Here is a 26,328-nt window from a genome sequence, read left to right on the forward strand (position 1 = left end):
CACATGTAACCCAGTGGAAAGTGCAGGCAGGTTGTAATTCTGTGTCGTTTGTCACACAGCGTTACGCAGTCATCTGCTGGCCTTTTAACTCTCTTAAATCTCATACATGTGTAAAAAAAAAAAAATAATTTATGAACTACTGTTAACAGTAAAACAGAACGCTAAAACACGTTAATGCCCGTTTTACATTCTACAGTTAATTTTTTTTGCTGTTACTCAACTGTATAAACTAGTCACGCAATATTGTATGAATAGCATAATCATCATCATCATCATCATCATCATCATCATCATAATAATAATAACTATAGTCGTAAATAAACAACTGCACCAAACTATGTTATTAAATAATGCTACAGTAACTAACAAACTACAGTGATAAAGTAACAGTGAACTATGCAATGAAGTAACTACAGTAATAAACTACAGCAGTTAACTACAGTAACAGACAATGTAATGACCTTAGCAATAGGTCATCATAGAATGAATCGAAATGAATGTAGCTAACTGCTGACGCTAAGCGACAGGAACAACTCATCGATGATCAGATTAATCGATCATTGTTTTTCCAGAATCAGACTTTTGACATCATTTGAATCTTTTAGACTTTGCTTAGCTTAAAATGATCCGCTTGGACTTTCTGCCTCTCAACCCTCAACTCTCTCTGATTTCTGTAGTTGTCCACGAAAGCAGACAGATGCCCTGTGTGACATTTGCAAACATCTGCTTTCATTGGCAAAACAATAATCAACATTTTTTGACTTTCTGTCTGTTACAGCCCAAACCAGGAACAGAATCGTAACCAATTTAGGTATTTTGTGCACACAATGTCATGTTTTTGAATAAAGGGATGAAAAGTAAAAAATATATATATTTTATCCACAAACTAATCCACAGATTAATCATCCATCCATCTATCCATTTTCAATTATTAAAATAATAATGAGTTAGAGCCCTTAATATAGTAGCAATGTAATTGTAGGCAACAAACTACAGTAACAAAAAGAACTCAAATAAATCACTTCAGTAACAAGCTAACTGCTGAAAAGAACTATATAATTCATCAACTAAGTAATGAACTAACTAGAGTTACAAACTACATTATGAACTACAACAACAACTTTTATTCAAGGATCTTCTCGAAAAGTAGAAGTCAAACGTCCGTTTGTCACTTTTTAAAAAATGCGCATGCGGAAGACCATCCGACCAGCTGCCCTGCTCGTTCCGGGGGAAACGGTGATCAAATGTCGGGAACTTGCGAGCTCATCTTCATCATCTTCATCAGTCTCTGCAGCCGGCCTCACTTCATAGACGGGTGTCCTCTTGCGGCTCTCAAGCCATTTTCAAAGGACAGTATGCGGTGAGATCGGTCGAGCTACAACGATGAATGGCTGAATCCGTAGCTCAGCGGCTACATGCTACAAACACTCCAAGTGCGCATGCGCAGTTAGGAACGAGCACGCACGACGTCGTTATGGCAGATTGATTGATGGGATGGAGAACTCATCTTTAAGATGATCCACCTGGAAGACGCAGCGACAAAAGATCCTTGAGTACACCTTTAAGTACAAAAACAAACTACCGTGATAAACTAACTGCAGTGACAAACTATACAATTCACCGACTACAGTAACAAACGTATAAACTGCAGTAAAAGCGAACTCACTGCAGGATCAACCGCACGAGCATATCAACTAGGCAACAAACTGCAGTAACAGTACTATTATACTATAATAACTACACTCTAAAAACAGATTGGTCAAATCTACCAAAAAAACAGGTTACATTTGATCAATCTAGCTGGTAGTTATGTGTCCGACAGATCCTTTGGTTAAAACAACCACTTTAGAATAGTAGGTGTTTTCAACCAATTTATATATTGGTGATTGGGCTAACCGATACAAATTGGTCATTCTGACCAAGATATTGGTTCATCTGTGTGAGAGGCTGATATTTACGGGAGTTGCAGTTTTTCCTATGGAACCTGAAATCTCGTGTGATATCAGTGTTGAGCATCCCCCAGCGGACACACGCACACACGCACGCACCCCCCCCCCCCACACACACACGTTTGTTTTACTGTCTTTGTGGGGCCATCTCACTGACATAAGGCATTTCCTTGCCCCTTCCCCTAACCCCAACCATAAAAAATGATTGCCTACCCCCATTCCTTACCCTAACCTCAACCATAACCGAATTCAAACCTAAACTCTAAAACCCTTTTTGACCCTCAAAAAGAGCTTTGGACTCATGGGGACCACCAAAATGTCCCACAATGTCCCCACAATGATAGTAAAACCCCCAAATATGTAAACACACACACACACACACACACACACCCCCCCCACACACACACACACACAAACTTGTCTTTGTATCATAGTGGGGGATTCTCATTGACATAATGCATTTCCTAGCCCCTCCTCCTAACCCCAACCATCAAAAATGATTGCCTACCCCCATTCCTTACCCTAACCTCAACCATAACCCAATTCAAACCTCAACTCTAAAACCAAGTCTTGACCCTCAAAAAGAAGTCTGAACTTGTGGGGACCACCAAAATTTGAATTCGGTCCCCACAATGGTAGTTAAACCTGGAAAAACACGCGTGTATGGGCCCCACGATGTAGCAAAGACAAGGGGACTATGTGTGTGTATTAAGCAAGTGAAGGAATCAATAGATGAAGTGTTCCTGTGTGTGCAGTGAGGAAGATGGAGGATCCCAGCCTGAGCGTAAATGAACATGGATTGTGTGAGTGACGCCCTGGTGATTGCGTCGCTCTTAAATGTGCATTTTATCTCACTTCCATCGTCAGGATGCTAAATGAGCTTTGTTTCCTGTCAGCAATATTTCACAAATCCTCTCTTTCGTCTGCCTCACCTCACCTTTAATCGCGTATTACAACAACAACAACAACAACTAAACAAACAAACGAGCAGACTCGGGAGAGCACAGGTCTTTGCCAAGCCATGTTGTCCTATATGGTGTTTTTCCCGACTGTTTTTGACTTTTGTACCCTCGTACCTTTGCTTGCGTCATATCATGAGTAGCCCCACACTCGTACCCCTTGTTGATGATTCTTCAAAAGTAGAATGTAACGGAACTGATTATTAATTGGAAATCTTTTATATTCATCTCCTTAATTTGAAGATTTAATTCTCAGGGCATTGTCTTCTTTTGAATTCAAATTAAACATAAAAACAAATATTTGCCTTGAAAATAAATGTATAATATAAATGAAAAAACAAAATCAGAATAAATAATACACCTGCAAAAACTGCAGCTCGTTTGAATAAGTCCCCTTTGAACTGGCATCTTTAGGAACAAACTTTTGTCTCGCCAGCGAAGCAAGTTGTAAAGCACACCGCACATTTACCATTTTATTTACTACTTGTGATATGAATGAGAATATGTTTTTATCATCTTGCACTGTCAAAAATAAGTAATATTTACTTGAAAAAACATTTTACAAGGAGAGTTTGAGTACATTTTACCAGTTTATTTATAAAAAAAAAAAAAGAAGCTATTTAATCCTATGAGGTGAACTAACTAACTAACTAACCAACAAGAGAACTACAGTAGTTAACTAACTGACTGACTAATTGCAGTAACAAATTGACTAACTACAGTAATGATCTAATTACTAACTATTTAACTTCAGTTAAGTAACAGAGGAATAAATGAATTACAGTAACTAAATCTGGTAACAAAATACAGTATATCTAGTCACTAAGAAACAAAGTAGCTAACCAGCTAACGATCTCCCTGCAGTGCAAACAAGGTCAATAATTAAGCGCTAAGTTGGATGAATGTCTCTGAGTGCCAATCAAAACTGTTAGGCCTATTGTGTTATTTTTATCGTCTGTGTAAAGTTAGAATTGTTAACAAGCAGTCTTTGTTTGGCAGCGTTTCCTCATCTTGAACAAGAATCTCTTTTCCAACTGGAACAAAAGATCTTTTTCCTTTCCCCCCTGCTCTTTTTTGAAGTATCTTGCCGTAATTGCTCGCCACTGTAACAGTTAGCGCATCGCTAACGTAGCAATCCAGCTCCAGTGCCGCGTGCCAAATGTTAATAGCGCCCTTTATGTCTGAGCGCTTCCTGACGTTCCCACGCCATGGCGACGCAATTACACAGACTTCAAGAAAATAATTGTGCTGCTGTAATCGCTTTTTTCCCCCCCAAAAGACTTGGATTTAAAAGTATAATTAAAGTTTAATTACAAGCTGCTATGTGGCAGCGGTTGAGAGATGGCGAATCAAGTAGCAAATGACTCTCTATGCTACTGACTGTATGATTAAACTGTATACAATAATTCAGTTAACATTTGACTACAACAGATATAACTACACAGTAACAAGTGAAAAACTAAGGAACTAACTACAGTAACTTTTTATGGAAACAAACAACTACAGATGCTAACTATGCAACTTGATAACTACAGTAACTAATTACTGGTAACAAATATGTAGCTAACAAGAGTACAAATATCTAAATACAGTAACCATGCAACCAAATAACTACGCTACTAACTTCAGTTGGTAACTATGCATTAACTTACTAGAACAACAAACAAAATGTAGCAACAATATGTAACCAACTCCAGTTAGCAGTTAGAAGATGACTTTAACTAGGTAACAAACTAATTGCAATGAACTATGTATTTCACTAAGTAACCAGCTACATTCCTTCAGTAACTAAAAAACTGCAGTAACTATATATATATTTAAAAAACTTAACTACAGTAACAGTAATCAACTAAATACAATAACTACAATAACAACTACAAAAAGAAATACAACAGTAGGAAGCTAAATAAAGTAACTATGCAACTACAATATTATTACAGTAACTAACAAACAAAATCTGGTACTAAAGAACTAAAAACAGTAACTGACTACAGTAACGGACGGACTAACTACTGTAACAAACTAACTATTAAATTTCTGCAGTAACTAACGACTAAGGTAACAAACTATAAACTAACGCAAACCACAATATCATATTAAGTGCAATAGCAAACTATGTCAATACCTTCAGTAACTACCTAACTACAGTAACAAACTATGTACAGTAATTAACAAACCACAGAAAGTGAGTAAGCAAGTAATAACTACTTTGCAGGTAAAGCAGATAACTACTCATGTTAACTAGTTGAAGTAAGTAGCTAGTTGACGGAGGTAACAAACAAAAATGCTGAGGAAGGTAACTACTCAAAGTGAGTTTATTTATTATTTACTATTTTGGATCACCATAAGCTACTCTTCATGGGGTTCTTTGACAGAAGCTAAGTAAGTAAGTAAGTAAGTAAGTAAGTAAGTAAGTAAGTAAGTAAGTAAGTAAGTAAGTAAGTAAGTAAGTAAGTTAGTAAGTAAGTAAGTAAAAGTAAGTAAGTGTAAGTAAGTAAGTGTATGTAAGTAAAAGTAAGTAAGTAAGTAAGTGTATGTAAGTAAGTGTATGTAAGTAAGTGTATGTAAGTAAAAGTAAGTAAGTAAGTAAGTAAGTAAGTAAGTAAGTGTAAGTAAGTAAGTGTAAGTAAAAGTAAGTAAGTGTATGTAAGTAAGTGTATGTAAGTAAGTGTATGTAAGTAAGTAAGTAAGTGACTTGAATATGAGTCTAAATGAGACCTGGCAACCACTCAGGTTATCCTTTCACTCTCCTGGTTACCTTTTGTGGCGGCAGCTGGAATGTCTTTGCATTATTAAACATCTTGTTAGCCTGTCGTCCACGCGACAGACGTCGTCTCGGCGGTTGTCTTATTGGTCGTCTCCGTCGTCATTGTCGTCTTGGCGGTCGTCCATCTGCGCCGGCGTCCTTGTTCCTCGTTACGAGGGCTCCGCTCCGCTAGTCCGAGACAGACAAATTGAGAGGTGTCAGGTGTCAGTTGACGGCGGGAGCGAAGTGACAGCGTAATACACTCAGAATTCACGCTTGATAAAGAGCAGACGGCCAAAAGGTCCGCCGCCATCTGTTCCATGAAGATTTGTCCACTTTAGATTTGTTTGGAATTCAAAGAAACCTGGCAAGCATGTTGGCTTACTTAAGGAATAGAAAAAGTAAATGGGAAAAAAAGGACATTCAAATAAATCAAATGTGTGACATTGAATTACATTAAATAAATCCCATTAAAATAAATGATTCATTAATTCAATGCATCACAATAACAGCAATGACATCAAATTTAATTATAATACGTATGTACAATTATCCTACATTAAATTAAATCAAAATAAATACATTTAAATTAGATTTGGATAGCTAAATTACATTATATGGAGTAAAAAAAACATTTGCATTCAACTGAATTAATACATGAATTTTTTTTAAATGAAGATTAAAAAAAATACATTAAAAATGCATTCACAGTAAATTAAAGATAATTACAATTATATTAAATCAAATTAAAATAAGCGCAATTGCAGTGAATTAAAATAAAAACACAATTAGATTAAATAAAATCTATATCAAAACATTTACAATAAATTATAATCTGACACTTACATTAAACTAAAAACTATGATAATAGATTAATTTAAAAAATAAATTATAATTAATATAACCAAACTACATTACACTTTTGTAAAAGGGCTTCAAATGGCAAAGTCAAAACACTAATACAACTTAAATTAATTCTAATGAATCTTTAAATGAAATTAAAATGCACTAAATAGCTAAATTAACTGCAATTGGCTGGTTCAGGGTGTACTCCGCCTACTGCCCGAAGCTGGCTAAGATGGGCTCCTGCACCCCGCGACCCTTGTGAGGAAAAAACAGTTAAGAAAATGTATGGATGGATAGCTAAATTAAAAAAGATATATTTTAAATAAATACAGTATAAAAATACAACACAGTTAAATAAAAATATATAGAAATAATAATTTATAACAAATCATTAATTAGTGATATATATTTTTTTTCTTATTTGATCCCTGATGAAAAATAATGGTAATGAATTAGTAATATTTGGATATAATAAATCTGTAAAATATTATTAATAAATCAGCTTATTAATAAAGATACGGTTTTAATAGTCCACTCAGGGACACCAAACAAAAGCAACATACAACATACTAATAAAGTACAAATAATACATATAATGAAAACATTCTCATATAACAATAAGTCTCTGTCGTAGCTGAGTGCTAAAAAGAGGGTTAATATTACTGCATCTGCCTCCATCTCATTGCAATGAACAGGCAGCACTGAAGTTTTCCAAGGTGTCCCACAGGGCATACGTCCATTTCCTTCTCCCGTTTTCCTTTCATACCTGCGTTTTGCGGAAAAGGTCAAAGCGTCCGCTCGTCGTCTTGACATCTGCAGCTTATTAGAGTTTGCCCTTTTAGCCCCTTCAAAGTTCACGTCAACGTTTACATTTTCCGGCTTTAATTAATAGAGAGAGCCTTTAGCATCGGACACAATGTCGCTCTGTGCATCGTAATAATTCATCCGTCCACTCAAAATCAGCTCAATTAACCAACAAGAGCTCTGTTAACAAGAGGAAAGACGTGACATTTGAGTTACAAAATGGGGACGGGGTGGGGGGGGGGGGGATAGGAGTAACTTCTCACACCAAGATAGCTTATTTTTTCACAACTGTAGTAGTTTGTTCTAATCCATCACTCAGTAATGTGTAGAACTACCAAGGCTCAACTGTTTACAATTCCAACTTCTCAGACTCTCATATTATTTCCTTCCTTCATCTCCACAACCTTAGCAGAAGAGCACAAACCTGTAAACTCAAACTGTTCAAAAATATTTTCATGGATCCCAACTTCTCACACCATCATTTATTCTTCTTCTCTCTACTACATTAGTATTTACAAGCATAGCGCTCAGTTGAGCCCAGACCTTACGCCAAAGCAATACTGTTTTCAAAATTGTTTAGTTTTTAATAGAATCATTGATCCCAACTTCTGACACTAACATTCCTTTTTCAAAAATCAATTTATTGGTAAAACTAGAATGTACCAGACCTATGCTAAAGCCAAGTTGCTAACAAATGTAAACAAAATTCCCTGATCCCAACTTCTCACTCCAAAATTACTTCCTGTTTGTCTCAACAACCCTAGTTTTTTTCCTAGCAAGAAACTCAGTAGATCATAAACCAGAGACGAAGCCCCAACATTTGTAAATAGTAATAATGAAAAAATTGTACAACCCAACTTCTGAGAACATAATAATTTTTTTCAAAATCAGTGCAGTAGCTGTTTTTAAATGTGTAATTCTGCGGGGGCACGCAAATAATAGAATGTAACTCAGCTAGTGCAGACCTCTACGAAGGCCAAGCTGTAAACAAATAAATAAATAATAATAATATTAAAATTGTGGATCCCACCAAAATTCTTTTTCTCAGAAATTGGTAGTTGTTTTTAATATAGTTCAACTGGGACAAACATAGAAAACAAGAATGTAACTCAAAAATGATCCAAAATCCCAACATTTCTTGAAAAGTTCTGGATGCCCAAGCACCCCCCCCCCCTCACTAAACTCACACAGTTTAGTGCATTGTTTTTGCCCTATTTACATATTTCTGTCGCGCTACACATACACGACTTGAAAGTCTCCACCAACAGATTCTAACAGATCCTTAATGTCCAACTTCTCACACCCAAATCATGCCTGCTAATACTGCTGCCAATCCAAATTTTGTACTTGGGGGAGGTCATTTTGTAGCGCAGACCTCAGCCGAGGCCGATCACTTTGATTTTGTCCGTGAGGACGTTTGCGAATGAAAAATTTGTCTGGCGATAGAAAAACAAACGGTCACATGCTTTCAAGAGAATCTCATCAGCCGTCCGTGCTGCCGCCACTTTGGAATCCAGACGTCAACGTCTGGTCGGACGAGTGATCAAACGAGATTGTCAAGCGCAGGTGATGAATGGGAATTAAAAGGTGCGTCGGTGGCACCTTTCACGCGGGACCCTCGTTGGGGATTTGGCAGAGTTGCGCCGTCTATTGACATTATGAAGACGAATGGAAATGTGACGTGCTGCATTCAAAACAACGCCAGCAGCCTTCTGAATTGAAAGCTGCGAAGAAGCATGAAGGTGACTTTTTAGGGCCCTTTCACACAGCAAGTTGGCCTATCGGAGACCCCGTGGTGTATTTTTATTTTCAACAAGGTTAGTGACAGTTGCTTTAATTAAACACAAAAGAGTGTGTCAGTGAAAGTCAGATTTTACTGTAAATTTTACACTCTGGTCGAAGCCCCTTACACACAGGAGGTGAATTTGAATGCTGGTAAATTCATGTGTAGACTTCAACCCCTTCCTCCCTCATTGCTACCTTATACACAGCCAGTGTTCTGCCTCAGTTGCTAAATCAGAAGCCAGATTTTGTTTGGACTTTAATCAATAGGTACCTTACACACAGTCGTCATGCTACCTCTGGGTACATTTCCAAATTCATAGAATTTCTTTAAGCCCACTATTTTGTTTTGATGCCTTGCACACAGATGGTGTTCCTCCTCTGTCACACTTCTAAATTCACGCATACCCATATGTGACATTCAGCCTCTGATACTACATCAGACTCAGTGAAGTTTGCATGTCAACGTCAACCCCCATCTTGGTACCTTACACAAAGATGGAAATTTCTGAAGCTGGCAAATTTGCAGGTTGACTTCATACCTTACACATCGCCAGCATTTTGCTACAGAGGTTACACCGAAAGCCAGAAAATTACAAGAACATCCATCCCACATCTTGTACCTTACGCACAGGCAGTGTGCCACCTCTGGTACACCTCCAAATTCGTGGGTTGGCTTCAAGCCACCTATTTTTGGGGGGTACCTTACACACAAGTAGCATCCTACCCTTGCACATGCAATTTAATGGGTTGGCCTCTAACTGCCTCATCCCCATCGGTACCTTACACGCACATGTGTTCCGCCTCGATACTATGGTAAAACCAGAGCAATTAATGGGTCAACTGTAACCGCCCCCCAACTGTCTTCGGTACCTTACACACTGGCATCGATATTCCTCTGATGTTACATTGCTAGTCAGAAAATATACCAATCTACTTAAAACACCCACCCCATCAGTACCTTACACACAGGTGGCATACCTATTTTGGTCCACTCCAAATTTGTGGGTTGACTTCAAGCCCCCCATTGAGTCTTGGCGCCTCATACACAGGTGACATTTCTCCTCTGGTACACCTCCAAACTCATGGATTGACTTCTACCCCCTCCTTTCCATCAGTACCTTACACACAGGTGATGTTCAACCTCTGATACTACAGTATGTCAAAGCTGGAAAATTTGTGATTCAACCTCACTGCCCATCTCGCATTGGTACCTTACACACAGGCGGCACCTTTAATATTATAGGTCAGGTCAAGGTGATTTCAGTTCTGCTGTCCCACTTTGGTACCTGAGACACAGGACAACAATTCAGGAAAAAAAACTGGCTTTGTTGGCGTGAATAAAAATTTTGGGGACAACAATACATTGTTTTGTCTTCAGGTGCAGGAGGTTGGTCTCCACTGGCGTCCGATTCGTCTCAGTGGTTGGAGGTGGACCTCGGGGAACGGACAACCATCACGGCGGTGTCCACGCAGGGACGCTATGGCAGCTCTGATTGGCTGACGTCTTATCTGCTCATGTTCAGTGACACCGGTCACAACTGGAAGCAGCACCGGCTGGAGGACAGCATTGGGGTATGTGTACGAATTCTGGAGCCCGACTTCTCACACCAAAATTATTTTGCACAAACAGTATACACGTGCATGTAAAACGAGTGTGACCTCTGCCAGGGCCAGATGTGAAGACATATATATATTTGCAGTCCAACTTCTTACATCAAAATTCTCTCTTCTTTGTGTTTATTAGAAGTCAGTTAAGTCTTTTTTTTTTTTTATAGTTTCAATAGCCAAAACCAATTTGTTTACAAATGTGAAAAAAAAGTTTGATAGCCAACTTCTCACACCAAATTTTCCTCTTCCTTTCTATAATCTTAGAGGTTTTTGCTAGTTTGTTACGCAGATCTCCACACTCAGCTGGACTGTTAACAAAGATGGGAACAAATGCTTGCTCCCCAACTTCTCACCACAAAATTCATTCTCCTTCAGCACAAGGTGTCTCGGAAATCAGTTGAGTAGTTGTTGTTGTTTTTTGTTAATTTTTTTGGGGTGGGGAAAGCGGCGGGGGGGCTTTTTGCTACGTCGACCTCTGCCAAGGCCAAACTGATATCAAATTATTATTATTGTTATCATTTTGTAATGCTTTATCTCCAAGTTTTCACACCAATATTCCTTTTTCATCATCTGTACAAAGCTTCTCTAAAATTGATGTATTAGTTGTTGTTTATTTAAACATGATTTTGCAGATGACAAATGTTTAAAAACAATCTTGGATGCCCAACTTTTTACACCGAAGTCCTTTGCCTTTTCCACAAAGTTTCTTGGAAAATGGTCTGGATGCATATAAGACACGCATGCATATAAAAGAAGAAAGTCACTGAATGGAGCGCGGACGTCCGCCAAAATTGTGGAACTAAATTTCTCAAACCAAACTTTTCAATTATTCCTTTCCACAGCCTTAAGCTGTAGGTCTTGCTTTGGTTTGGATGATAATTTTTTTTATGTGCTTATCTATTTCATGTTTGTTTCTCAGCTCAGGGATTTCTTTTGCCAAATTACTGCCAACATTAACAAAATACTTTTATATTCATATATAAATATAATAATTTATTCAATAACAATATGTTTTATCTTTTATAAAATATTCTGAATAATCTATTTTTGATAGCTATTTTTAATTACATGATTTAGTATTTTTCACGTTTCTCGTGTGTTGCCTTTATTCTGCTCTAGTAATGCATGGTAATGATCTTTCTTACTTGTTCGTATAATATTCAATTGTTTATTTTTGTAGGTCTTAATTTCAGCTCCCATAGTTTTCAATTGAATAAATCCTTTGTATAAAATGTTTTTCTTTTTACATGCATTCTCTATCCCCTTTGTCACCCATGCCTTATTTAGACCATTCTAAGCTTTGACGTTACTCAGTGGAATGCAGACCTCCCCCGAGACCCAGCTCTTAAAAAATGTGAAAAATAGAGCTAGTGAGGTTAGCCAGCTGAGCTAACAATTCTAGCTAGATCAAAATGTCGAGGCAAAAATGTACAGTACCTGAAGTAATAAATCACAATCATACTTAAGCTCTCAAACCAGCAGTAATTAGATCAGTCCATCTTGGCAATTTATCACGAGTGTTTTGACTCCTCGTTAATATTGCATGCAGAGCGGAGTATGAGCTTGTTGCCATTTCTGAGCCACCCGGCACTATTTAGCTGTCCGCCAACATGCCCGGGCAGACCGCAACGCAGCCGTAGGCTAAATTAAAATGTCCGGCGTGCTGCCTGATTAAAAATGCAGCAAGACAGATGCACCAGATGATGATGATGATAAAAAGGAGGCGAGGTACTCTGCTGTGGGTCGCGAGATTGGGAAACTGTGTTTTTGTGGTACAGTATACTGTACACTGGAGAATTTGCGGGCAGAAGTATCAGAACACCAAACGGGGAGGTTGAACAAACGTTTTAGGATACCCACAGGAAGTGAAAAAGTGGGGAAAATGTATACAAAAGTGTAAACAAAAGTCTTTTGTCATCCTCAGTCTTTCTCAGGCAACATCAACGCGGACAGCGTGGTTCAGCACAAGCTGCAGCAGACGGCCATCGCTCGCTTCGTGCGTCTGCTTCCCGTGGGTTGGAACCCCGGCGGACGCATTGGACTGCGGCTGGAGGTCTACGGCTGTCCTTACAGTGAGTCGCCCGCCTCCGCTCGTTAGGAGAGACGCCAGAGGACCATCAGGCTTTCATGTGGGAAGATAAAAGCATCATATCACACCTCAACCTCCTCCCATTCGAATGTTGTTTTGTTTTTCTGGCAGTCTAGCTGCGACAGACACACAAGCGGGTTTTAATTCTTACCTCGTTCTCTTACGTAAGACACAGCACCAACCCCGCATTTCGCACGTCGACATATTTTATTGAAGGTGCAGCCATAAGGCAGACAAGTGAGGGTTTCAGGCAAGGTTAGCGTTTAAAACTAGAGTTAGCATTTTAAATTAAGTTGCAAATTAGAGGGGTTAAAAAAAAAGGTTATGGTATCAAATTGGGCATTTCAAAAAAGGGTTTGTGTTTCATATGAGTGTTTCAAACTGGAATTTTAAGCCATTGTTAAGGTTTCAAACAAAGGTAGGGGTTTAAAATTTGGGTTTTAAATCGGTTAAGATTTCAAACAGGTGAGGGATTTGCAATTAGGGTTTCAAGCTGGACTTTCAAAGTAAGGATTCAAAACAGGATTGGGGTTTCAAAGAAGGGTTTCATAAGCAGGGCTAGGGTTTCCGAGAAAGGGTTCAAGACAGGATTAGGGTTTCAAAATTGGGGTTTCAAGTCAGGGCTGAGGTTTTAAAGAAGGGTTTTGAGCCATATTTAGACTTTCAAAAAAGGGTTTGTATTTCATATGAAGGTTTCAAACTCGGATTTTAAGACATCGTTAGGGTTTCAAACAAAGACTGGGGTTTAAAATTAGGGTTTTAGAACAGTTAGAATTTCAAACACTGGTTTGGGATTTGCAATTAAGGCTTTCATAGTAAGGCTTCAAGAAAGGATTAGGGTTTTAAAGGTAGGATTAGGGTTTCAAAGCAGGATTATGGTTTCTAATTAGGGCTTCAAGCAAAGACAACATCAGGATTTCAAGTCAGGGCTGAGGTTTCAATCACAGTTTAGGGTCTCAAATTAGGTTTAAGAAACAATATTAGGGTTTCAAATTAGAGTTTTAGACCACAGTTAGGGTTCTAAAGAAGGTTTTCAAGACAGGTTTAGTTTTTTTTTTTTAAATTAGGGTTTTGAATCAAGGCTGTGGTTCCAAAACATGATAAGGCTTGGGTTTCAAAGAAAGGCTTCAAGACAGGATTGGGGTTTCAAAGCAGGACTAAGGTTTCGAAATAGGGTTTCAAGCCTAAACTATGGTTTCAATCACAGATTAGGGTTTCGAGCCAGTATTTGGATTTCAAATGAGTATTTCAATCCTGAGTTAGTGTTTCAAGCTTTCAAATTAACGTTTTAGACCACGGTTAGGGTTTGAAAATAAGGTTTCAAGACAGGTTTAGGGTTTTAATTGGGGTTTCAAGACAAGTGTTTTAAAGTAGGGTTTCAAGAAAGGATTTGGGTTTCAAATGAGGGCTTCAAGTCAAGCCTGTTTTAGTTGTAGAGCTTCTTGTTTTAAGAGCAAACAGCTGTTAGTGCTCTTCGAATGTTTCTGTCCTGTCATGATGCTAGAACTTCCACTTGACGCATTTCACGGCCTTCTTCCTGCCTTGCGCTCGGCAGCCTCCGACGTGATGTCGCTGGACGGCGAGAGCGGCACGGCGGCGTACTCGTGGAGCCAGGAGAAGGAGGACGGGGAGCAGGAGGTGTCGTTCAAATTCAAGAGTCTGAAGAATCGCGGGATGCTGCTTCACGCTCGAGGAGCCTCGGGACTTGGACTCAGTGCGGAGCTCAAGGCGGGAAAAGTGCTTATGGCCGTCACGGGACACCAACAAGGTAACAACATGCTTGCTAGGGTCAGGGTTAGGTTGCAGATTTCAAGGTAGGGTTGTATAGGTTTTGGAAGGTCTGAACTTGTCGGCTGTAGCTTTAATATCCTTTGTGGGTGTTCTGCTGTAATTGTTGAAAGTCGTAAAATGATGATAAAAGATACATTTACACACTTGTGACTCACATTTTCATTTCCTACTTTTTTCATTAGCTTGGAGCGCTCAAGTGAAACTTGAGAAGAATCTTTCATATTCACTCCTTGTGCATTATTCACTCGGAAGCAATCATCTTCTCTTTGTCTGCTTTTGACTGAAACTTCACATTTCCTCTGCTTATGAACTTCTCTTTTGATTTTCATGTTTTTTGTACATCCTTTTTTTCCCCTTCTCTTTTAATTTTCCTAATGAACTCTATCTTCATGTGTCTCGTCTTTCTCTCTTTAGCAACAAATACATTTCAATACGAAATTGGAAATATGTACTCAACATATGGATAGCAACAGGAACCACAGCAATACTACTACTACTAATCACAACAACTAAACTGTCATGTTTCGGTTCTGTGGGGTTGGGATTTTGTTTAGTTTTTGGGTGTTTGTGTCCACCACCATCCTGACAAAACTATTACCACGACAGCTACTCCTACAATCACAACAATGACGACAAAAGCTTAAACGCTACATCTATCACTACCACTACTATTACATCTAATTATTTACTGTACTACACCGTAACAAATTGACTGTAGAATTGACTGGAAATAACGAGCAAAATAAAATTACTTCTAATGTTGCTTCTACTACTTTCGAAGTCCTGCGTACATTTTTCTTTTGACTCTGTTTTTAAAAAAAAACTGTTTTATCCTTGTAATGTGTCTTTGAATCTTCTGAAAAGCTGAAAAAACAAATGAAATGTATATGTTGTTGTCATTATTATTATTATTATTATTATTATTATTATTATTATTATTATTATTAAGGTGTTCCCAGGCCAGCCGAGAGACATAGTCTCTCCAGCGTGTCCTGGGTCGTCCCCTGGGCCTCCCGCCGGTAGGACATGCCCGGAACACCTCCCCAGGGAGGCGTCCAGGAGGCATCCGAACCAGATGCCCGAGCCACTTCAACTGGTTCCTCTCAACGAGGAGGAGTAGCGGCTCGACCCTGAGTCCCTCCCGGATGACCGAGCTTCTCTAAGGGAGAGCCCGGACACCCTGCGGAGGAAACTCATTTCAGCCGCTTGTATCCGGGATCTTGTTCTTTCGGTCACGACCCACAGCTCGTGACCATAGGTGAGGGTCACCACAACGGACCGACACAGAGTCCGCATCACCGATCCGCCTGTCGATCTCCCGCTCCAACCTGCCCTCACTCGTAAACAAGACCACGAGATACTTAAACTCCTCCACTTGGGGCAGGATCTCATCCCCCGACTCGGTGAGGGCACTCCACCCTTTTCTGACTGAGGACCATGGTCTCGGATTTGGAGGTGCTGATCTTCATCCCAACCGCTTCACGCGAACCGCTGCAGTGAGAGTTGAAGATCACGGCTTGAAGAAGCCAACAGCACCACATCATCTGCAAAAAGCAGAGATGCAATACTGAGGCCACCAAACCGGAACCCCTCAGCGCCTTGGCTGCGCCTAGAAATTCTAAGAACTATGAATTTAGAACTACTAAAACAATACACTAATAATAATAATAATAATGCTACAATTTAACGCATTCCAATACAAAAGCTGTATGTAATATGTTTTCTCACTTTATGCAGTTGGTGTCACTCAAAAGCTAATCTTGTTATCACGCTCCAGTGACAAAATAAGAAATGTATTCCCCGGATTGTAAATAAGTTGTTGACAAGAAGACAAACTCCCGCCTCCTCATTTTGGGATGAAGATGTTTTTGTCCATCATCTTCCTCCTCGGCCTCCCACGACACCACCGGATGCATTTTTAACGACTGCGTTGGGTTTCTACTGGAACTTTTCCTTCCTTAGTTCTCCCGGCAGAGCTGGGCCACCGGGAGCCCGGCCCCGCTAATTTGGAGCCGCCAACGCTCATCTAAGATTTATAACATCTCACGTTTGGCGTCAACGACGGAATATTTGGCTTTGCATCTCAACTTTTTTCCTCTTGTGATGGTGATGAAGATGAAGATGAGATAAGACAACCAGACTTTGAACCTCCCGCTGGGAGACAACATTGTCTTCAGAATACACAAAACTTTTCTTGCAACCTTTTTCATGTCTTGTCAGAAAGTTGTTCTTGTGTTTTGTCTTTTTTAACACTCGAACCACGCAGATCACAAATCGTTGACATGATTCATCGTAAAACCACACCATTCCAAAACTGGCACAAAGCGAAAAAGAGCAAAAGAATGGCTCATATTCTTTGTCAAGTCGTGCCAAACTTTTTTTTTGCTAGGCAGTAATGACATTTAAATGCAAAGAGAAAATATAGAAATGATGTCAATAGAACAGAAAAAAAAAATACTAAACAAAACCAGTAACAAAAAGCAGTACTGTATTTATTTAGTATTAACATGGTATTTAAAAATCAGTTTTTCCCCCACCATTTTTTTATTTATTTTTTTATCTGGTGATTTTTATGTCAATTGTTTACTCCACAGTATCATCTGCTGGATCTGAAGGAATTATTTTTCTTCTTCTTATTTTTTTTTTTATCTGGTCCAGTCCTGATGTAAAATCACCTTGACACCATCTCTTTTTCTTTTTTTTTTCCTAGGGTGGACTTCTAGTCTCGGTCGTCGTCATCTGGCCTCGTTAGGCAGCCTCTTGGATGATCAACAGTGGCACTCAGTGGTCATGGAATGTCACGCTAGCCGGTGCAACCTCACTGTGGATCAACACACAGAGACCGTGGCCCTACCACCACATTTCCACCACTGGCGTGTCCAGCAGGTCTTCCAAAAACTCGTCGCCACCATCTGCATTGGTTTCTGCCGACGTTGTGATTCACGTTACGTTTTCCATCCTGGTGTCTTTCAGCTGAGTGTCGGGGGATTTCCCGACATTCCCGATGAGAGATTCCAAGGCTGCCTCGAGAATTTGGTGTACAACCACCATAACCTGGTCGCAATGGCCAGACGCGGCGACCGGCGTGCGTCCGTGACGGTCAGTCAATGACAGCTTTCTTAATAAGGTCAAACGTCAGACGGACGGCCAGTGATGTCCTTCACATTTGCGCTAATTGGCTTCACATTTTGCCAGCAACATTTTAATAAACGATGGATTTCTTTAACAATCTAGCAAGTAATTCAAGTTACATTGTTTTACCTTTGATGTTAGCCTTTGTTGTGTAGATGGGGGTTATGGTGGGGCACTGCCCCACTGGCCCAATCATGCAAATACACCACTGTTCTTAAGAACTAGTTTCAAAGCTTGGAAGGAAGGAATTAAAGACTTTTAATGGCCATATTGTTAATCGCAAAAATACAAAAATATGTGACTAATCATGACTGATTGAAATGCTATCTAGCAGTCATGCAGAAACGTAGATGATCTTCTTTTCAGTTAATTTTTTTGTCCTCGTGGCATCACTGACAATTCCGAGCATCTGACCAATTCTGCTTTTTCCACAATGCAACACTTAATGTCCACGGCGTATTGTATTGCTTTTGCCTGTGACTATCATACAAACCAAGCATATTGTTACAATAGTCAAACAACATTTTCTCACAATTTCAAATTAAAATAATCTTCACAAATAAAATTATATTGATCCAAAGTCCAATGCTTTTCAATGAGCGGAGAGCGACGTTGCACTAAGGAAAAATGCTGCATTCGAGGGAAGTGGGAAATCGGATTGATCCCACTCGGATTGTGTCAGTTCCGACCTCAAGGTTTTCGAGGCAAATGTAAATACAAAGACATATGTTCACGTGACACAATGTGATTTGGAATGGCTGCATTAACTAGAACAACAAATAATCTATTGGAATCAGCCATCTTTGTTGTTTATATTTTACTCAAATGCTTTGAGGGCGGAACTGGTTCACTCTGAGTGGATTAAATATGACTTCAAACACTCCTCGAATGCATTTTAAGACCAATAATTTGACACCATTTGAAATTAGAATCAAGTATCCCACTGGTTGCTAGCTGTGAAATTAAGCTAATTTTCAGATACTATGTTTTTGAAACGTGACTGATTGCTAGCTATGAAATGAAACTATTTTACTGCTAGCTGGCCTGGCCACTCTAAATACCAAATACCTTGATGGTAACTAGTTTTATGTAGTTAATGTGTTACTGTGTGTTACTGTTGGAAACAAGTAACGTAGTACTCATTGTTGCTAGCGATGAAAAAGGCTTTTTTCGGTACTAGCTATAAAACGTAAACATTTTTCACGGTTGCTTTTTGTTAACGTACATTTATTTAACTCTTATGATAGTTTGCTGGCAGCTATACATAATAAATCTAAACATGTTTCCGGTAGTTAGTGATTAAGACGATTCGAAACCTATTAGCTGAAGATCGTTTACAAATAGTTACGTATGGAATAAAACATCTTATTGGCTTCAAGCTTGCAAGTAATTTCCCCCCAAAATTTCATGCTTCCCAGAACACCAACACTTATGTTTTTATTCAAAATTTTTTTTTAGGGTTAGTTTTTTTTTATTACCACAATTCGAATAATTAGCTTTGAAATCAAGCTAGTTATGGCGACTAGCTGTGAACTGTGATACTTACTGTTTGCTTGGTGTTACTTAGCCATGTTTACAAGTAGCTAGCTATTTAAGAAGACCTTACTGGGCACAAGCCATGAAATTAAGATTGCTCCTAATGAAGCGTGAACATTGTCCCGGTTCCTAACTATTAACCTGCTAACTACTTATGAAAAAAAAATAAAAAAAAATAAAGATTGCTTGCTTTAAAATGAAGCGATGCTAATGTAGTTTACTGGTAGCTGCTATGAAATGTTTTTATTTTATTTTTTACTGGTTGCTAGCTATAAAATTACATTAGTTTACTAATTAGCTACTAGTACCCAAGTATCAAACGAAACACTTTACAACCAGTGAGCAATAAAATTTTGTTAGCTTATGGCTACTTAGCTAAAAAGCTAAATTAAGTATATAGCTATTTAATCAGTCAGTTTTACATGTAGCTAGCAATGAAAAATACATATTTTAAACTGATTACAACCAATAATATTAAGAGTTCACAAGTATACCGTAAAATGAGTTACAACACTTAACAGCTAGTGAGCAATGAATACTGATAACTCTTTGTGGCAAGAGTTTGACTAGTTAGTTATGAAGGTAAGCTAGTTTATACAAAGTTTTCAGTTAACTAGCTATGAAATGCATTTTTAAAATGGTTTAAAAAGATGGCTTTAAGCTAGTTCACAAGATACCAAGAATCAAATGAGACATGTTGAGTTTATAGCAAGTTAGCTATGATGCTAATCATATTTTATTATATTTTATTAATATATATTGATGCTAATCTATTTTATCTGCTTGGCAATGCAATGAAAACATCATCCATAATTCTAATAGAAAAACATTCAAAGGGTCATTAAATGTTCGCATTTCAAATATTTATTTATTTTTTGTCATCTCAGTGTTGTTCAATAAATGGCAACTTGCCGTCTGACTGCATTGATATATAGGTTATGCTTGTCCCGTATTGGCTTTTTATAATAAATGAGGCGTGAGAGCAAAGTAGTCTCTCAGCATAATGCCTCCATATTGGCCATGTGGACCTCCCTTGATTTTCAAAATTCATACTCACTGGGGAGCATTTCTATTAAAGAAGTTCTCACAAAAATGATGAATACTGGAGGAAGAAAGTGAAGCTATTCGCATGCTTGGTTAACGCTCCAATGGAGGCTCTTCAAGTGATGATTTCTCTAAAGGACAAAGACAATCTGTTTGTGTGAGTGTGTGTGTGTGTGTGTTTTGACTGAAGCGGCTTATTTTTTTTCTTTTTTTTTCCTTTAAGGTGACTTTCCATGCCCCTCATGAACCTGAATGCACTCAAACTGCATCACAAACAATCTTTACATGTCATCTGTGTGACTGCAGGCAGATTGAAGAGACAATAAAATAACAATGACAAAAGAAAACAACAGCAATAACTTAACTCCTGGAATGGGAGTCAACAAAACACAATAGCAAAAGACAACGATAGCAATAATATTTGCTGGGACTTGGTTTTGAGAGAAAGAACACAAATCAAAACCAATAACAACACCTCTTCTGAGAGGGAACAGAGAGAAAAAACAACAAAAAGAAAAAAGAAAAGACAACAAAAGCTATTCGTAATTTGTTTGATAAGGGACGCACATGAAAAATGACAACAATAAGCAATAATAAACTTTGTTGCATCACAGTCAAATCTGGTCAGTATTGTCATGATGTCGCATTGCATCCCACCATAAATAATATGTCCTTCATTTGACTTTCCCCCCATTTTGCTTTTTAATGCTATTGGCCGCTCATGGTTATGCTAATCTAGCTAATGTCACATTTAAGGAGACTTGCTGATGAGGACCACGGTGACCCGAAGTCACACGGACACGCCCCCACCCCGCAGTTGATTAATATTCATGTTTTTGCTTTTGTAATGTTTTTTTGTTTTTGTTTTTGTCTCCCAGGGCAATGTCACCTTCACGTGCTCCCACCAGACTCTGGTGGTAGCCGCCACCTTCCCCGGGCCCCGAGGCTTTCTCCAGTTGTCAGGGGCCGGGGCAGCGACCACCTTGCCCGTAGGGGGAGTGTCCGTGGGGCTCCATTTCAGGACGTGGAACAAGGAAGGGCTCCTGTTCACCTTTCAGCTCCCTGGGCAGGGCGGTGTTGTCTGGGTGTACCTGAGCGACGGCCGGCTCAGGCTGCGGGTACAGAAGGCTGACAGGGTGCTGCTGGAGCTCAAGGCAGGTCAGTAGAGAGCATGAAAACCATAGAGCAGGGGTGTCAAACTCATTTCCACTTTCACCCAAATTTGATCTCAAGTGGGCCTGGCCAGTATGTCCATGACCTAAGCTATAAATAACCATCAAATATTTCCTGTATCTTATTGCAGAGCAATGGTTTTTTGTTTTTTTTAAAGGCGTGTAAAGTGGTTCTGGGGACATATTTCTAACTTATCTGAAAAAAATGTAACTAATTTGTTGATCAGGAAGGAGCCGGGGGCTTCACAGTGGCCCCCCAACATGCTTAGGGCACCTAGAAAGTCTTCCCATTTTCACATTCAGATTTATGCCCCTGTGTTAGGTTGAGGATCAGATTAGGTTAGGGTTCAATTGGGGTTATAGGCCATGTTAGGGTTAGGTTTGGATATTATTTTTATTTTTTTACGGATATGTAAAAAAATGCATGCAGTCCTGAATTGTGAGTCTGTGTGGACTGGTTGTTAGCGTCCGGTCTGGATGATGGTCAGTGGCATTCGGTGGATCTGAAGTCTAGACGAGGGCACCTGAGCATCAGCGTGGACGAAGACCACATAGCTCACTCCAGTCCTTCCTTCACCGTCGCCATGGAGAGGAACCTCTTCTTCAGCGGTAGGCGAATATACCACGTTATCGTACTTCTATGCAGTCACACTTGAAATTGTTGTTCAAGGTTGTCCTGCGGAGGACGAGGGGCGGGAGGACTGCACGAACCCTTTCGCCTCCTTCCAAGGTTGCCTTCGCCAGCTGACCCTTGACCAGCAACAAGTGGACCTCATCCTGGTGCAGCAAAAGATGCTGGGAAACTACAGCAACCTTCTGATTGACATATGCGGCATCATCGACAGGTCGGGTTCTAACGAGGAATTCGGTCCATACTATGCTAAGGCATTAGCTTCCTGACTAAGCAACAACATGTTACAGTATGACAGTTTTAATGTAGCATATTTACTGTCCGATACAACTCACATTTATCTGATTTACATTTTTAATATCTAAACCAATAACATAATGTCCTATAGCAATGTTCCATACAACCCTGATGTACCATATTTACCTCAATAAATATTTAAATCATATTTAATGTTCTTTACACCAACATGATAGACAATCGATACAGCTCTTGTGTATTTCATTTGCATAATATGGAAGGTTTTATACAAACCCAATATATATTTACCTCATATTTAATGTCCTATACAACTGTAATTTACAATATTCAATTTTATTTCATGTTCTATACACCTCTAATGTAGCATGTTTACATATTGAATGTGTATGCAGCTCTCATATTTACTGTACATGCAGAATGTATATCAATACCTTCTTAAAATAATCGCCCGAGTCATTTTTTTCAGATTTTTCAGGAAACACCAAAAAATTTAACAATTTGCATCATAAGGAGATGATTTAGGAAGAAAAAAAAAGATTTAAAAAAAAAAGACTTAGGCAATTATTTTAAGAGGGGGACTATATGTATATAATATTTAAAGTTACATTTCTTCATAGGTTCATAATTCATTTGGAAACATTCCAATAGCCTCATGGACTAATTAAAAAAAAAAATCATTATCATATCACTTGAATCACGTGGCATTAATCGAGCCTCAGACTCTCAGAGCGCTAACATCTCACGGAGCGATGCCACCGATGCAGAACTAATCGTTTAGTTTGGTCTGGCTGCCGAATCGTCGCTCAATTAACGCGACGTTCACAACAATTATCAAGCCTGTAGGGCGTAAAAAAAAAACACGCGGCTAGAAACGTGTTGGGAATAAAATGAGCCAAGGCTTAACGAAGCGAGCTGGCGTCCTTGCCTAGGTCACGACTCCTTCAATTTGCATCCATCGTGTTGTTAGCGGTTTGCGCATTGCAGCCGTACGCTTGGTGATCGCGCTGATTGAATTGAACGCAAGTCAGGTGGAAAATGTTGTTTTTCAACGGAGGGTCAGCGCGGTAGTCATACTTCACGGGAGCTTATTATGACGCCCAACAACACTCCAGGATTCTAACTGTAGCGCATCAGGAACAAAACGGAGCCCACGTTTCCATTTGGGTCAAATGAATCAACAGTCAAATTAAAACTCTCAAAACTCTCAGGTTGAGTATTTAGGTTTGGTGTTAAGGGTGAGCAGCAAGGCTACGTATTCGCAAATACACTTTTTTTTCAAAATATATATATACACATATATTTTGTTCAATGGGCTAAATAAAAGGACAAAAAAAAAAAAGATAACATTGGAAAAAGTCAATATAAGTATTTTATTTTATTTAGTTGATCAGTAATTAAATGAACATTAAAAAAAAAACACTAAAAAGGGGGGAATTTTTTAAATAGATCAGCATAAAATGATATTGGAATTTAAAAGTTAACTATACAGTAATTTATGTTTTCTTTTGTACATCCTAGCTTTCGAAATTTTTCCAAGTTTACTTTGACCATAAACACCCCCCCCCAAAAAAATTTACGTTATTTATTTTTTTGCGTTTTCAGGTGTTCTCCGAGTCGCTGCGAGCATGGCGGGCGCTGCACTCAATCCTGGACGCACTTCCACTGCAACTGCAGCGACAGCGGCTATGGCGGCGCCACCTGCCACAGCTGTGAGTCACTGCGGCCCCAGTCTCCTAAATAAAAATATCGGAAAATAAATAAATAAAAGAGAGGCCCTGCAACCTCAGCCGGAGTCAGCACACTGCAACATTTCATTTGGATCAGCTGCTGTATTTCTTTATAAGTCGCTTTTGCACAGCCCAAAAAATAGATTGACCACCAGCTCTTGAATGTCTTAAATGGTTTTGGAGGGGAGGGGGAGACCCAAAAAGTTAAGTGACCCCAGAAAGGGAAACATTTACAAAAATACTTGTTAGCTACACTAAAGATTGTATAATGTTTTTCAAGTTTTCGAAAAAAACAACTGTATATTCCAGAAAACATCCCCTGCCCCATCACCGCATTTATTTATTTTTTATTAAAATATCTTAGCTAAGTTGTGGACTCTAACATGTCTTTCATGTAGGGGTGTCAGGTGATTGAAATTTTTAACCGTAATTAATTGCATGACTTCAATAGTTAACAACATGATTAATCGCAAATTTTATATCTGTTCTAAATGTAATAAAATGTACAATAATTATTTTTTGAAGTTTTCATACTCTTGCTAACACAAAAGTGGGGAAAAAAATGTTAAACTAAAAGAAATATGACTGCATCTTTTAGTCATTGATACAATAATTTCATAATAATTCATAAAATTAAGTTAAAATTAAAAATATGTACTGTACTGTAAAAAAAAAAAGAGTGTGATATTGATTTGTGTTGAGATAATTTTTCTGCCACTAGATAGCATAATTGCATTTGTAAGACATTGGTGACAGCACAGTGCATTTTCTTTTCATATTAAGAGCTATCTAATCTTTAACATTAAGTAACTAGTGAAATTCTGCATATTTTTGAAATTGTAAAATACAACTTGACCCCGGTCTCCACAAATATATGCATTATTATTTAATTTATCACTGCACAATTTTGACGTGGACGTGCCTGTTGCGTTGCGACTGGGATTTAGGGGTGGTCATTAATCACGCGTTACAAAAAATTTGTTGCATTAAAGGAACTTTCAATTAAGTCAAAATTAGTGCACTCATTTTGACACCCTTACTTTCATGTACAGTATCAGAGAAAAAAAATATCTAAGACTATTTAAATTTAGCAGGGTATTTTTCTCGACAACTCTAGAAGCATTACTTCCTCATGGGTATTTCGCTAAATACTGTAAATGTTCCTATGTTACGTCGCTATAAATCACTAAGAAAATTAGCTAATGTAATTCCTGACGTTGTTGAACTCCGCATCCTTCTATAAACTTTTCTACTTGTTTCTCTCCTAGCGGTGTACGAACAATCCTGCGAGGCGTACAAACACAATGGCAACACGTCAGGATATTTCTACATTGACGTGGACGGCAGCGGCCCCATCAAACCGCAATTGGTTTACTGCAACATGACAGGTGACACACACATTGTTTCATTAACATGTGTGTGGTTGTTTTTCTTCATCCTCCATTTTGTCCGCCAGAAAACAACACTTGGATGGAGATCGGACACAACAACACCGAGTTGACCCCAGTGAGGCCATCTAGTGGTGAACATCAGCACATTGTGCGACTGCACTACTCTGCCAACGAGGAGCAGCTGGTGGCAGTAATCGGCCAATCAGACCACTGCCAACAGGAAATGGCCTTCCACTGCAGGAAGTCCCGCCTCCTCAACACTCCAGGTGAGGCCACATTTTGTTCATTGATGAAAAATTTGTGTGAAAAGATGAGTAAGAAAAGTAGTCTGGCAGGAGTGGGAAAAGAACACTCCAGAAACAGGTTCGGAAAAGAAGAGGCCTGAAAGATGAGTCGGAAAATATGAGTAAGGAAAGTAATCTGTAAAGAAGAGTCCAAAAAGAAGAGTCATCCCCACCAACATGCACACATGCGCATAACTGATGATGCTGATAGTAATAATAATGCATTCAATGAATAGATTTCTAGAATGATTCGGAGGGTTCCATACACGCTGTTGTCATCTATATGAATGAAATAAGATAACATCCACTGTACATATCACCGGAGGCCAGAATCGATCTGCCTGCACCTCAACCAAATTCACCACAATCACCTTACCACCACCTGCGCCACAACTTAGACCTGCTCTGAGCTGGTCTAAAGTCTGGTCTACATGTAAGCCACCACAGTGTCCGGTGCACCAGTGAAAAATGTCCTCAATCAACCTGAACAACTAGCATGGCACAACATGAACTGCCAAATTCCCAAACAAAACTAGACTTGCCCTAGCGTGTAAATCAAGATGTGCCAATTTTTAG

The 26,328-nt window shown here is 39.0% G+C and overlaps 1 protein-coding gene and 1 long non-coding RNA gene across 6 annotated transcripts in view; one reads left to right on the forward strand and one right to left on the reverse strand.

Annotated features, from left to right (window-relative positions):
- The window catches only part of LOC147181016 (contactin-associated protein-like 4), a 76,584-nt gene that overhangs the window by 18,985 nt on the left and 31,271 nt on the right, over window positions 1-26,328 (forward strand). For 2 of the 4 annotated variants that reach the window (XM_086076838.1, XM_086076846.1), the window contains exons 3-13: window positions 10,468-10,661; window positions 12,622-12,769; window positions 14,342-14,554; window positions 17,288-17,463; window positions 17,551-17,676; window positions 21,168-21,447; window positions 21,927-22,070; window positions 22,132-22,306; window positions 23,953-24,059; window positions 25,346-25,465; window positions 25,534-25,734. In XM_086076838.1, the coding sequence (XP_085932964.1) occupies window positions 10,468-10,661; window positions 12,622-12,769; window positions 14,342-14,554; window positions 17,288-17,463; window positions 17,551-17,676; window positions 21,168-21,447; window positions 21,927-22,070; window positions 22,132-22,306; window positions 23,953-24,059; window positions 25,346-25,465; window positions 25,534-25,734 (1,884 nt within the window). Of the gene's footprint in view, window positions 1-10,467; window positions 10,662-12,300; window positions 12,426-12,621; window positions 12,770-14,341; window positions 14,555-17,287; window positions 17,677-21,167; window positions 21,448-21,926; window positions 22,071-22,131; window positions 22,307-23,952; window positions 24,060-25,345; window positions 25,466-25,533; window positions 25,735-26,328 lie in introns of those variants that run through there. The other 2 variants (XM_086076855.1, XM_086076830.1) reach the window with 2 other exon arrangements.
- On the reverse strand, window positions 888-13,007 carry LOC147181017 (uncharacterized). Of its 2 annotated transcripts, XR_015094906.1 has the most exons (7): window positions 12,938-13,007; window positions 12,135-12,819; window positions 10,452-10,643; window positions 10,301-10,375; window positions 10,068-10,207; window positions 5,667-5,843; window positions 888-1,523 (listed from the first exon to the last, which is right to left on the reverse strand). It is a non-coding gene; the product is annotated as an uncharacterized LOC147181017 (long non-coding RNA). The 2 variants fall into 2 exon arrangements; XR_015094904.1 differs by having other exon boundaries at window positions 10,068-10,375.

The sequence above is a fragment of the Leptonotus elevatus genome, chromosome 1 (genome assembly GCF_054856555.1).
Source record: "Leptonotus elevatus isolate MCC_2025b chromosome 1, RoL_Lele_1.0, whole genome shotgun sequence".
Classification (NCBI taxonomy): Eukaryota; Metazoa; Chordata; class Actinopteri; order Syngnathiformes; family Syngnathidae; genus Leptonotus; species Leptonotus elevatus.